General features: G+C 40.0%; 1 protein-coding gene across 1 annotated transcript in view; it reads right to left on the reverse strand.

The window, feature by feature from the left end:
• dscama (Down syndrome cell adhesion molecule a) overlaps positions 1-13112 on the reverse strand; it is a 146878-nt gene that overhangs the window by 50896 nt on the left and 82870 nt on the right. The window contains exons 7-10 of the mRNA XM_047379654.1: positions 10990-11268; positions 10564-10839; positions 10017-10313; positions 3440-3712 (exon numbers count right to left, since the gene is read on the reverse strand). Coding sequence (XP_047235610.1) covers positions 3440-3712; positions 10017-10313; positions 10564-10839; positions 10990-11268 — 1125 coding nt within the window. The remainder of the gene's footprint in view (positions 1-3439; positions 3713-10016; positions 10314-10563; positions 10840-10989; positions 11269-13112) is intronic.

Below are 13112 nucleotides of genomic sequence, written 5' to 3' on the forward strand. Positions count from 1 at the left end.
AATTTTGGGTTTTCATGAGCTGTATGCCTAAATCATCCGTATTAAGACAATAAAAGACCTGAAATATTTCAGTTAGTGTGCAATGAATCTAAAATATATGAATGTTAAATTTTCATCATGACATTATGGAAAATAATGAACTTTATCACAATATGCTAATATTTTGAGAAGGACCTGTATATGAATGTTAAATTTTCATCATGACATTATGGAAAATAATGAACTTTATCACAATATGCCAATATTTTGAGAAGGACCTGTATATCAAATTAAAAATGTCAAAGTTGCAGTAATGCAGAAAGTTATATTAGCTAGAGTTTCATTACACATTCTGTACAGCTGTTTTCTACTTCCATATATATTAAACATATAAAATTAATTCTAATTCAGCATTCAGTATTCATTAACTAAAAAATACACTTCTGTTATGCAAAAATACACTTCTGCTGTTATTATATACATTTCTGCAGGTGTAGAAGCCAGCAGGATGTTATCTTGTAATCTCTTCATGCGTTTTCTCTCCTCTACTCTTTTCTCCTTTTCTCCCTTTTTCCTTTTTGCCTACCTCTTTCTCTGTCTTTCTTGCATCTTATGTTTTCCTTTTTGATTCCATCTCCATGTCCATAACAATTGAAATAATTCCAAAGCAGTTTCTGATACAGTTTCTTTTATAAATATCAAGCAGGACATTATAGTTTTATCCGTAATGCTCCACTTGTAAAAGTAAATCTGTTGGGGTTCTTCTTGGCACTCAGACAACAATTCTGAGCGCTACTCTGCTGGACAGCACACGGTTTAAAATAAATAAATAAATAAATACACATCTGACAATTTGAACACATTTCACATATCTTGGCAGATTTTCAAATATTTTAAATGATGTATGAAGCAAAGCATAGTTTATTTGTTTTAAATATCCATGTTTTTAAAAATTTATTTAACCTTTATTAAACCAGCTGACACGATTGAGAAGTTGCTCTCATTTACATTGCCGACCTTCAAATGTTGACTGAAAAAGGAGAAACTGTGCCTCTGTTATATAGGTAGATCTATGGAATAATAAAACATTGTGAAACATAAAGTCGATTTAAACACACTTTTAAGAAGCAAGGATACCAACAAGTACTAATTTGTATGAGTGTAAGAAAAGCAAAGGTTTGGAACGATAAAACAAAGAGAATCTCATCTTTGTAACTATTTTGCTAAGACAGTTTTTTTCCTTGGTTATTGAAAGTGGATTATTTTGAATGACAAATGTAGACTTGTAGACTTGCAAAAACTTGATAGAACTGATGATAATAATAATAATAATAATAATAATAATAATGATAAATAAATAAACAAAGGACAATAACCCAACAAAAACAAATAATTTAACACAAATAATACAACATTACAGGGAATATGATGTGAAGAAGTGTCAATATTTCGGATGTTTGGTGGCAGCTTGGTCTAGAGCTGGGGGGCAGAGTAAGAAAATGCTATGCCCCATGGTGCTTAGATGGAAAGAGGGATAAATGGAAGAATAGGACCTGAGGATGCAGGAGGACATGTGAATGCAGAGGAGCTGAGACAGGTATGCAGGAGGACATGTGAATGCAGAGGAGCTAAGACAGGTAGGAAGGAGGACATGTGAATGCAGAGGAGCTGAGACAGGTAAGATGGGGCAAGGTTATGGATGGTTGTGAAGTAATGAAAAGTAGTTTAAAGAGAATTATAGTGGTCAAGAAGGGAGATGACCAGGCTTAATAAAAACAGAAGCGGGATCTGAGGGAGGGACGGAGACGATTTATGGAGCAAAGGTGGAGATAAGCACACCAAATATTATTATTAATATGGGATTGAAAGGAGAGGATGCTGTCCAAGATGACACTCAGACTCTTTAACTGAAGGGAGGGGGATATTGAGGAACTTTCGATGGTCAGAGAAAAGTTATTGGTTTAAGAGGTGGAATTGGAGCCACTATCTCTCAGAAATTAGGAAAATTTCTCTTTTATTTGAATTAAGTTTAAGGAAGTTTGCGGTGAACCAGGAATTGAGAGCAGAGAGGCATGAGGAGAGATGGGAAGGAGGTAATGTGGTGCGTGGTTTGAAGGAGAGGTGGAGCTGGGTGTTATCTGCGCAGCAGTGGAACTGGATGTTGAAGTCACAGAAGATGGAACCGAAGGGGAGAAAAAAAATAATAAAAAGGAACAGCCCTTGGGGACACCAGAAGTGACAGGAGAAGGGTGGGCATGGAAAGTTTTCAGTTAAATGAACTGAGTGCGGCGAGAGAGGTATCAACGGAACCAGGAGAGGGGAATATGATGGCAATAAGTCTGTGGAGAAGAATGGAGTGTGATATAGCGTCAAAGGCGCCACTCAGTTCCAGGATGATGAGGAGGGAGAGGAGACCAGAGTCAGCTGCTGGGAGGAGGTCGCTGGTGATTTCAATTAGGGCCATTTTGGTGATGTGATGGCGGCGAAAACCAGACTGGAACTGCTTATAAAAATTGCTGGTGGTTAGACAGGAGTGGAGTTTCAAGGTTTTTCAATATAAATGGTAAATGGACTGAATTATATAGCGCCTTTCCAGTCATACAACGCACTTTACACTAGAGCCACATTTACCCAATCACACTCACTAATGCTCACACATTCATACACCGATCGGTAGGCAACTTGAGGTTAAGTGCCTTGCCCAGGGGCACATCGACATATGGTAGGAGGAAGCTGGAATCAAACACACAACCTTCTGATTGCAAGACGACTACTCTTCCTGCTGAACCACAGTCGTCTCATACAAATGGAAGATTGGATATAGGCTGAAGCTTACTGAAAGCATTGGGATCTGAGTCAGTTTTTTTTATTTATTACAGAGATGACTGCAACTTTGAAGGGAGTAGGAACAGTTCCAGTTGTCAGGGAGGAGTGGATGATAGTGGTAATGGGGGGGATCAGAGACAAAAGATGGGTCTTGTCTCTGGAAAGGGGACTGAGGACATAGGTAGAGGATTTAGAGTTGGAGATGAGGTCTGAGATGGTGGTTATGTCAGGAAGGACGAAACAGGGGAAGGGCTGGTTGTAAGGGAAAGTGTAGCTCAAAGGAAAGGCTAGGTGGGACAACAGAGTTTAGGTGCTGATGACTATTGAAAAGTTTGTCATTGAAATATGAGAGCAAGGAGATACAGGTGTCACTGGAATACAGGTGGGGAGAAGGAGAGTTCGTAGGTTTAATTTTCTTATTGATTAGAGTAAAGAGGATAAATAGAGAAAAGAGTTGTGCGCACATACAACCAATGTTGACTATATGACACCACATATTGGTATTCATGATTCAAAAACAATAAATACAAACTGCTGCTGTAACAAAAACAGTATTCAAAATATTTTGGTTATTATTAGCCCAGTTACTGCTGAACTATGTTACAGCTGAAATTTGATCAGACTGGGGTCTTACCTTTCACAGTAACATAGACGCTCTGGTGAGTGGACAGCTGAGGCTGCACCAGCACATTACACGTGTACTCTCCTTCGTCCACATCCTTCTGCACATCAAACAGCTTGAGGGTCCCGTTTTCAAAGGCCCGCTGCCTGTGGTTGTACGGCAGCAGATTGGAGTCCTTGTACCACTTGATGGAGTAGTAGGGGTAGCCAATGACACGGCAGTGGATGTACATGTCCCGCCCAGCGATGGCAGTGAGGTTTTTCATTGGTCTGATGCTGGCAGGCCCTTGAGGACACATTGGAGAGACAACTCTCTTAAAATGATTTTGAGGCTTGGGGGTTGGCTGAATGATAGCTGTGCTGTGTTGTATTTGTTCTTAAGGCAGCACAAAGTTTACATGTCTTGTTCATTCTTAGAGCAAAGAAACAAACTAATGACCTCTGAAGGGATTCCAGAATGCCTCATTAAATTTTCTTACAAAAAAAAAAAAAAAAAAAATAGCCAAACTTAAAAAGAAACACAGCTTCTCTGCTTTTCATTCTTTTTATAAAATGTTCTTTCCAACTATGTACTTTATGGGAAATGTTGCTCTCTGAGTTAGAGGTCCTACTTGTGACTTAAGTCCTTAATATGCTTTGAATGACATTCAAACACAAATTCGACAGTGTCCGTCATAATTACACTTAATCACTTATTATTCAAAATAGCTAAGTTTTATTCTTGTAATGGAGTCGCTCCCGTGACTCAACCAGTAAACCCCTAGTTGATCACTGACCAGCGGCCTTCGGATGAAACAAAGCAATTGGAATTCTTTGTTTTCCCCAAAATGCTGTGAAAGCACATGTGATCATGTTCCTGTGAACCCAATATTCTGCACATTCTTGAATCTGGAACTAAATGTAGTGGTCGATCCCTGGGTTTTTTATATTAATTTTCTATGTATGATATACAGTGTCAGCTTAAAATGTGGATGAAAAAAGTTCTTAGACATTATGGCTTCAAATCATAAATGTCAACCTTTGTTTTATCTTCGGTTTGTGTTTTTTGTCACTTTTGCATGATGTATAAACCTGAGTTGTGCTTCTTATATTTTTTTAGATGTTATATATCTTGTAAATTAATTACCCCCAAAAACTGGTCTAAACTTGAACAGAAATATTTAGGTATAGACAACAGCTAAATTTAGATTCAGTGTTGTGTTGTGCCCACATAAGTGTTGTTGGGACCACAGCCATGGATACAACATGAAAGATGCAGTACAAACCTTTCTGGAACTTTCAAAATAAATTGCATTTAACCGACTTCCAGCACAACTCCAGAAGGGGAAGGGGGGTAACAGCGGACTTCCCATGATGCCACTGCCCGTATAAAATCCCCACTTCTCCCACAAGTCTTTCTCTTCCACCCAGACTCCGTGCGAGGCTGGCTGGCGAGACAGCGCGCTATTGTCTCTTTGCTGGCAAACAAACTCTTCAAACTGGATCCAATGGTGTCATACGATCATCGATCATATGCATTGAGTTAAGTACGGATCAATTACTGCTTGTGTACCCGGTATTCATACATAAAAAGGGGAAATTATGGTATAAGCATTGCTTTACTTTCTCTCTGAGGCCTGCAGAAGCAAACTGTGTACCAGAGAATTCCCTGCAGAGACGCGGTCTCTACGAAGCCGAGTGGAGCGGTTTCCCCAGTCTGGAAGGAGGACAACCGAGACCGCATCACCGTGGTTACAGTAGCTGTGCAGTTGGTTGGCGGTTAGCTGAAGCTAACCGTTTGTTCACCGTGGATGTTTCTTCAGACCTCGTCGCCCCTCACCACGGTTCATGAGATTAGGTTTTGGGCAGTGAGATAGAAGTGATTTAGAATGAAATAGTCTAAACGTTTTTCAATCTATGAAGTTTGTTTTTGTTTGTGTTGAACTCAGCTATCTTGGTGCTAGCAAGCTACCTGCAGCATACGTGCTCAGTTTTGTGTTCTGTGTTTGTGTGTTTTTAAAGTTAAGACAAACTTTATTTAAAGGGGTGATTTTAAACACAGAAGATTGATCATAACGTGCCGTCTGCGCTTATGCATTTCAACCCTTTTATTGACGGTATTTTAAAGGTGTGTGTTTGATTCTGGTGCAAAGCTGTCAGCTTCTTTTGTTAGCTTTAACTGCTAACGGGTAAGGACACGTGCTTGCATACTTAGGCCCATTTCTCCAAAAAGATTTGGTTTTTTTCCAAAATACTTCCTTAAATATTTGACCATTTTCTTAACAATATTTCTTTAAATATTATTTAATAAATAAAGGCAGCTAATGAGACACCATTGAGAATTAGTCATCCAGAAGGTTGGTTTTATTCAGCAGATCATTCTTTGAAACATTATTTTATTTAAATAATATTTTATCTGATCTTGCATTGTGAACTGTTGTCTAATGGTATGCTGACTCCTGCCTAAGTTGGTTCCAAGACTAACTTAACTTCACTTCCAGATTCTTCAAGATAATCCTTGGTTCTCACACATAAACATTGCATGGTAATGTTGCATCACTCTTTTGGTCATGGCTTTCAATCATCTTTAATCAACTTGTTTATATTGTACATAGCCCATTAGTCTTCGTCATTCTTTAATTCTGCTTGGTAGTTTAGTTGGATTGTTTTAGCATAGTAAAGAGTTTGTTGATTGAAATATGTTTGACTTTGTGTTGACTTATTTTTGTTAAAAAATTCTTGTATTTTAAGAAATTGCGAGAATTCATTCCATGCGTGTGCAGAGTTGTGCTGTTCAATAATGTCAGAGCTTGGCTCACCCTTTTGATTTTGTCCTATTAACACCGCCTTACTAGGCTGGTATTCACAGGACAACCCTTAACAGACCGAAACATTATTTGATAAAATATTAAAATATTAATATTAAATATTAAATAATATTTTCAGATTCATAGTCACAACAGTGTTATAGGTAGCCTTAACAAAGAAATCACATCAGTTGCTCAAAGGGTGTGGTTTGCCACTGACTTGTGGATTCATGTGTTTGGTACTGTAGTGAGTACAAACTTTTGCTTCCTCTGAAAGAGAGTTGAAGTTCCCTTCCTCCTTTCATTACATCATCCAACATATTTCTACCATCTACCCAACTGTTACAGGAATATAGCCACAGGTTAACTAATACACTTCCATAGAATACTTTGCATGAGTAAAATGAAGCACAAATCTTTAAAGAACTTAACCTTAAACGAGACTCTTTAGTTCACATGTAATTCCTGCTTTGCTACTCATTTGTGGAACAATTATAGATTTAGGGTTGTGGGAAACAACCTTTGCGCTTTCTGTGCACTGGCATTTGTGAAGGTCTGTCTTCACTGGTTGGCTGCACTCACCATCATTGAACATTGCGTAAAAGCCAGAGGATTCATTTGTTTAGCATGGAAATCTGCATGGACAAAGTATTCCCATTAAGCTGAATACCTACCCATAGCTGTCTGCAACATAAAAAGAAAAAATATTTTACACCAAGCACAGAAGATCCTGTTTTATTGCTACATGACTAACACAATTCAGTCAAACATTGATGCTAACAGTAAATCACCAAAATAGAACCTCAATTCCAATGAAGTAATGATGTGTAAAATGTAAATAAAACCAGAATAAAATCATTAGCAAATCCTGTTCAACCTACACTCACCGGCCACTTTATTGTCCAACAGCTCGTTAACGCAAATTTCTAATCAGCCAATCACATGGCAGCAACTCAATGCATTTAGGCATGTAGACATGGTCAAGACGATCTGCTGCAGTTCAAACCGAGCATCAGAACGGGGAAGAAAGGTAATTTAAGTGACTTTGAACGTGGTTGTTGGCGCCAGACAGGCTGGTCTGAGTATTTCAGGAACTGCTGATCTACTGGGATTTTCACGCACTACCATCTCGAGGGTTTAAAAAAAAAAGAGAAAATATCCAGTTATGCGGGCACAAATGCCTTGTTGATGCCAGTGGTCAGAGGAGAATGGCTAGACTGGTTCGAGCTGATAGACATGCAACAGTAACTCAAATAACCACTTGTTACAACCAAGGCATGCAGAAGAGCATCTCTGAACGCACAACACGTCGGACCTTGAGGCGGATGGGCTACAGCAGCAGAAGACCACACCGGGTGCCACTCCTGTCAGCTAAGAACAGGAAACTGAGGCTACAATGTGCACAGGCTCACCAAAATTGGACAATAGAAGATTGGAAAAGCGTTGCCTGGTCTGATGAGTCTCGATTTCAGCTGCGACATTCGGATGGTAGGGCCAGAATTTGGCGTCAACAACGTGAGAGCATGGATCCATCCTGCCTTGTATCAATGGTTCAAGCTGGTGGTGGTGGTGTAATGGTGTGGGGGATATTTTCTTGGCACACTTTGGGCCCCTTAGTACCAATTGAGCATTGTGTCAACGCCACAGCCTACCTGAGTATTGTTGCTGACCATGTCCATCCCTTTATGACCACAGTGTACCCATCTTTTGATGGTTACTTCCAGCAGGATAATGTGGCATGTCATAAAGCACGAATCATCTCAGACTGGTTTCTTGAACATGACAATGAGTTCACTATACTCAAATGGCCTCCACAGTCACCAGATCTCAATCCAATAGAGCACCTTTGGGATGTGGTGGAACGGGAGATTCGCATCATGGATGTGCAGCTGACAAATCTGCAGCATCTGTGTAATGCTATCATGTCAATATGGACCAAACTCTCTGAGGAATGTTTCCAGTACCTTGTTGAACGAATGATTAAGGCAGTTCTGAAGGCAAAAGGTGTACAACCCGGTACTAGCAAGGTGAATCTAATAAAGTGGCCGGTTAGTGTATATGCAATTAAAGACACCACAATGACAAGATATTTAATGTTCAAACTGATAAAGTTTATTGTATTTTTGCAAATATTCACTCATTTTGAATTTGCAACACATCACCATAAAGCTGAGACAGGAGCACGTTTACCACTGTGTTACATTACCTTTTCTTTTAACATACTCAATTAGCATTTGGGAACTGAGGACAATAATTGTTAAAGCTTTGTAGGTGGAATTTTTTTCCATCCTGGCTTGATGTACAATTTTAGTTGCTCAACAGTCCGGGGGCTCCGTTGTTGTATTTTGTGCTTTATAATGAGCCACACATTTTCAGTAGGAGACAGGTCTGGACTGCAGGCAGGCCATTCTAGTACCTGAACTCTTACTACAAAGCCACGCTGTTGTAACACATACAGAATGTGGCTTGGTATTTTCTTGCTGAAATAAGCTGGGACCTCCTTAAAAAAAAAGACGTTGCTTGGATGGCAGCTGATGTTGCTCCAAAACCTGTATCTACCTTTCAGCATTAATGGTCCCTTCACTGATATGTAGTTAACCATGCAATTGAGTAGTAACAAACGCCCATACCATCACAGATGCTGGCTTTTGAACTTTGCGCTGATAACAATCCAGATAGTCCTTTTCCTGTTTGGCCAGGAGGACACAACGTCCATGATTTCCTAACACTATTTGAAATGTGGACCCATCAGACCACTTCACAATTTTCCACCTTGCGTCAGTCTATCTCCGATGAGCTCAGGCCCAGAGAAGCTGGTGGCGTTTTCTGGTTGTTGTTGATATGTGGCTTTGCTTTGCATGGTAGAGTTTTAGCTTGGACTTGTAGATTTAACGACAAACTGTGTTAACTGACAATGGTGTTCTGAAGCATTCCTAAGCCCGTGTGGCAATATCTGTTACAGAATGTTGTTGGTTTTCATTGCAGTGCTTCCTGAGGGATCAATGGTGACGGGCATTCTATGTTGGTTCTCAGGCTGAAATTTCTAATCAGCCTGAGAACTTTAGGGATGTTGGCTGGCAGTTGAATTTAGCATCTGTGTGGGACCGAGAACTTTAGGCACGAATCATCTCAGACTGATGAGACACAAATTGAGTTCAGTGTTGTAGGGACTGGGCCCTACAACACTGAACTCATTGCACGACAAATTTCTGCACAATAACATCTGAGGTGGTGCAGAGATTTCCACTCATGACACCTGTTTCCAGTTAACCTGTTCACCTGTGGAATGTTCAAAACAAGTGTTTTTTGAGCATACTTCAATGTTCCTAGTCTTTTGTTGCCCCATTCCCAGCTTTTTTGGAATGTGAAGCTTTTGTAGGTGTCGAAATGAGTGAATATTTGCAAAGAAAAAAGAAACAATGAACTTTATTAGTTTGAACATAAAATATCTTGTCTTTGTAGTGCATTCAATTGCATACAGGTTGAAAAGGATTTGCAAATCATTATATTCTGTTTTTATTGATGTTTTACCCAACCTTATTGGAATTTGGGTTGTAACATCCTGATTAAAACTACCTGTAGGTATTGGGATAAAGAATTATTTTAGAAAAGTTTCAGAAAGCCAATATTGCTACTTCGTCCAAAGAATAAACAAAGAGCCTAATCTCTTCAACAAACTTAGTGAGGCATTCCTTCAGCATCTGCACGTCTTGGTGCATTTAAGGTTGCATCAAAACAGAATTTTCCAAGACATGTTGATGTGTGTATGTGATGGTGTGCTGAAAGAGTTGATCTGACAAGCACCTCTTACGTTTATTCGCGCCTGGTAGGAAACCGTCCCTGCTGAGTTGTTGCAGATGCATCGATACACCCCTCCGTCAGGAACCTGCGTCTGGCTGATGTTGAGGTGGCTGACCACGTGGCCCTCTGCGTTGGTGTAGTAGGATATTCGGTGGCGGCTGTCCCGGATCACGGATTCCTCATCTAGAGACCATGTTACCCTGGGCTCTGGCGTACCCTTCACCGTGCACGACAATGACACAAACTCATTGACGTTGTAGACCTTCTCGCTGAATGAAGCCAGGATCTTTGGGGTTCCATCTGGACAGAGAAGAGTTTTAAATATAGTCACAACTAATCAGTTCATTGAGATTATTAGAAAACAACATTTAATGAGTTTACAGAACAAACATTTTGAAAATTCAAGGGACTGGGCCTTACAACACTGAACTACTTATTAAAAACAGCAAATTGCGATAGTCCACATGTATAAGAGTCAAATGTGCATTAAGGTCATACATTCACAAATTGATTCAAGCTTCCAAACTCCAATTTATCACTGAGTTCTGACCTTCCAGTATCACTTGAACAAAGTCCTGGGCAGACATCTTGCCATGGCTGGCGAAGCATTGATAGGCTCCTCCGTCACTCTTGGCCATGCCAGCCATAACCAGGTTCTCTCTGTTTTGGCCTGTCATGCGGACACTGTTGCTCGGGTAAATGAGCTCTCCATTGCGATACCAGGATAACTGATATTCCTCAGAGCCAGTTACACTGCAGGTCAGGGAAACCTGGCTTCCCACGCTGCCCTTAACCTTCCTTGGACTCACCATCACCTTCAGGGGTTCTGTTTAATAGGGAGGTAATCAGTCATCAGTGATTGATGGGTTCACAAAGGTAGCAAGGTCGAGAAAGAGAAATGTTTTCATTGTTAGATATCTGATAAAAACAGATAAAAGTCCTCACAGTGAGGAAGAACATACCATTGAGCACTGACCTTTTACCTGCAACCTGCCAACAACCTCAGCATTCCCATAGCCATTCCACACTTCACACACATATGTCCCTGTGTCACTGGGCTGGGCTCTCTCTATCAGCAGGCCTGTCACACTCTGTCTAAAGCGTGCGTCTGGTTCCAGAGGCCGGTTGTCCTTTAGCCAACGGTATTTGGGCAAAGGGTGGCCTGAGGCCTTGCAGGGCAGCTCCACTCGATGATTCGCCATCACCTCACGGCGCTCAAAGCTGTCCAAAATGTGCGGTGCTGAATTGGTTGGATCTGCAGGGATAAAAAGTGAGGTGTAAGATGAGCTATAGGTTTTTGTGGCAAAAGGTTGAGATTTACTCAATGTGTGATTTTTTTCTTGGCTGTCAAATGCATCTGCTGAAAAGTCTTAAGTAACTGATGAACAGTAGGCCCAGACACTTTATTGTGTGAATGCTGAAGGCATTCACACTATAGAGATCCTGTTTCTCTTTATTATTATGTATATCTAACACTTTTTTTGGCACCTATCTCCTCCTTCATACTTTGTGCTATTTCAGCCATTCAACTTTTAAAATGTTCAGCTCATTTAGGACATTACAGCTATGAATTTTGGTATTAATACTTTTTATACTTTTTAAAATATTCAGCTTTTTGTGCCGATTTTTGGCCCATTGAAATGAATGGAAAATCTTAAAAATTCTGCAAAATTCAGCTAAAACTTTGTGCTCTTTAACAGGTTACTACGTCTGCATACTTTCAGCTAGAAACACCATTCAACTTATAAAATGTTCACAAGACATTAAGCTATCTTCAGATGATTCAGCTTTTTGATATCTATTTCGGTTCTTCTACAATTGCGATTCAAATTTTAGGCAAGATTTTTGATGTTTTTGATTTTATAATGTAATCCTATGGCGGAATTCGTCAGTTGGTAGAGTGTACGCTCTAGGTTGTTGAATAACCTGAGAAAGTACGAAAAAACTCTCCTCACTTGCTCAATTTTCGCTGTACTGGCAAAAATTAGGTATCAAAATGTAGGATGCTCTTTTGCGATTCAGAAAATGTCACCCTCATTAATGTGGGACTAACAGATTTCATGCAACACGCCCGGGAGCAACGCAAAGTCAACACACCCTGAATGGAAAACCTATAGGAATTTCAGAAAAAATCAGAGCAAAAAGTCACATGTTTTCGAATTGCCGCCTCTCCTAAACCGTTCAAGTTAGAGACATGAGCTTTGCACCAATTAATCTTCAGACCTTGCTGGCGCTCACAGTGAAGGAATTTATTTGATACCTTTTATCGTTTTGTCATAAAAAAGGTTTGTTTAGGAGTACCAAATCTGTCCTTCTCAAAATCGCTTGAAATGAACACATTTCAAAATTATCCACTTTTCTACACTGTCACATCTCCTACACGGATTTATGTAGACACATGAAAATCTCCAGGATTGTTCACCGATCCCTGCTGATACCTACGGTCCAAAAATTATTTGGATACTTTTTATCGTTTCCTCGTGAAGTAGGTTTGTTTGACATTGAAAAATTCACCTTCACTCAGGTTAAAAATTGTCAAAATTATCCGCTTTTTCACAGGGTCACACCTCCCAGACAGATTTTTGTAGAAAATTGAGAAGCTCCATGATTGTTCACCAGGGCCTGCTGATTAATCCAGTGCATGGATCAAATTGATAGCGCTTATAGTTTCTGAGGTATTAGACGTTGTTCGACAGCATGTTCAGGCATTTTTGTGTTTTTCTCAATTTTTCCCTTTTTTTCACCTAGTGTTGTGCCTTTATTATTATATTTTCAACAAAAATTTGTTAATATTCTCGTTCTCTTGTCCGTTCTCAGAAGAACGGTCCAAGAATGACGTTGATAGCCCTTACGGTTTCCGAGTTATGGGCAGTAGTTCGGGAGCATGTGCCTCCATGTTATATAGCCAGGCCATGATGAGACACAAAGTGTGGTGCTGTGTGAGTGAGAAACAGCAGCTGTTGGGCGCTCATTAATTACCATAGCAACAGAACACAGCTGCCAGTGAACTTAAGTAACCACTGACAGAGAGTGGCTCTGAGGCTGACCTCAGGCCAGAAGCTTCCATGAATGATCACAATAAGTCAGTCATAGCTGACA

Source organism: Girardinichthys multiradiatus, chromosome 11, assembly GCF_021462225.1.
Source record: "Girardinichthys multiradiatus isolate DD_20200921_A chromosome 11, DD_fGirMul_XY1, whole genome shotgun sequence".
Classification (NCBI taxonomy): Eukaryota; Metazoa; Chordata; class Actinopteri; order Cyprinodontiformes; family Goodeidae; genus Girardinichthys; species Girardinichthys multiradiatus.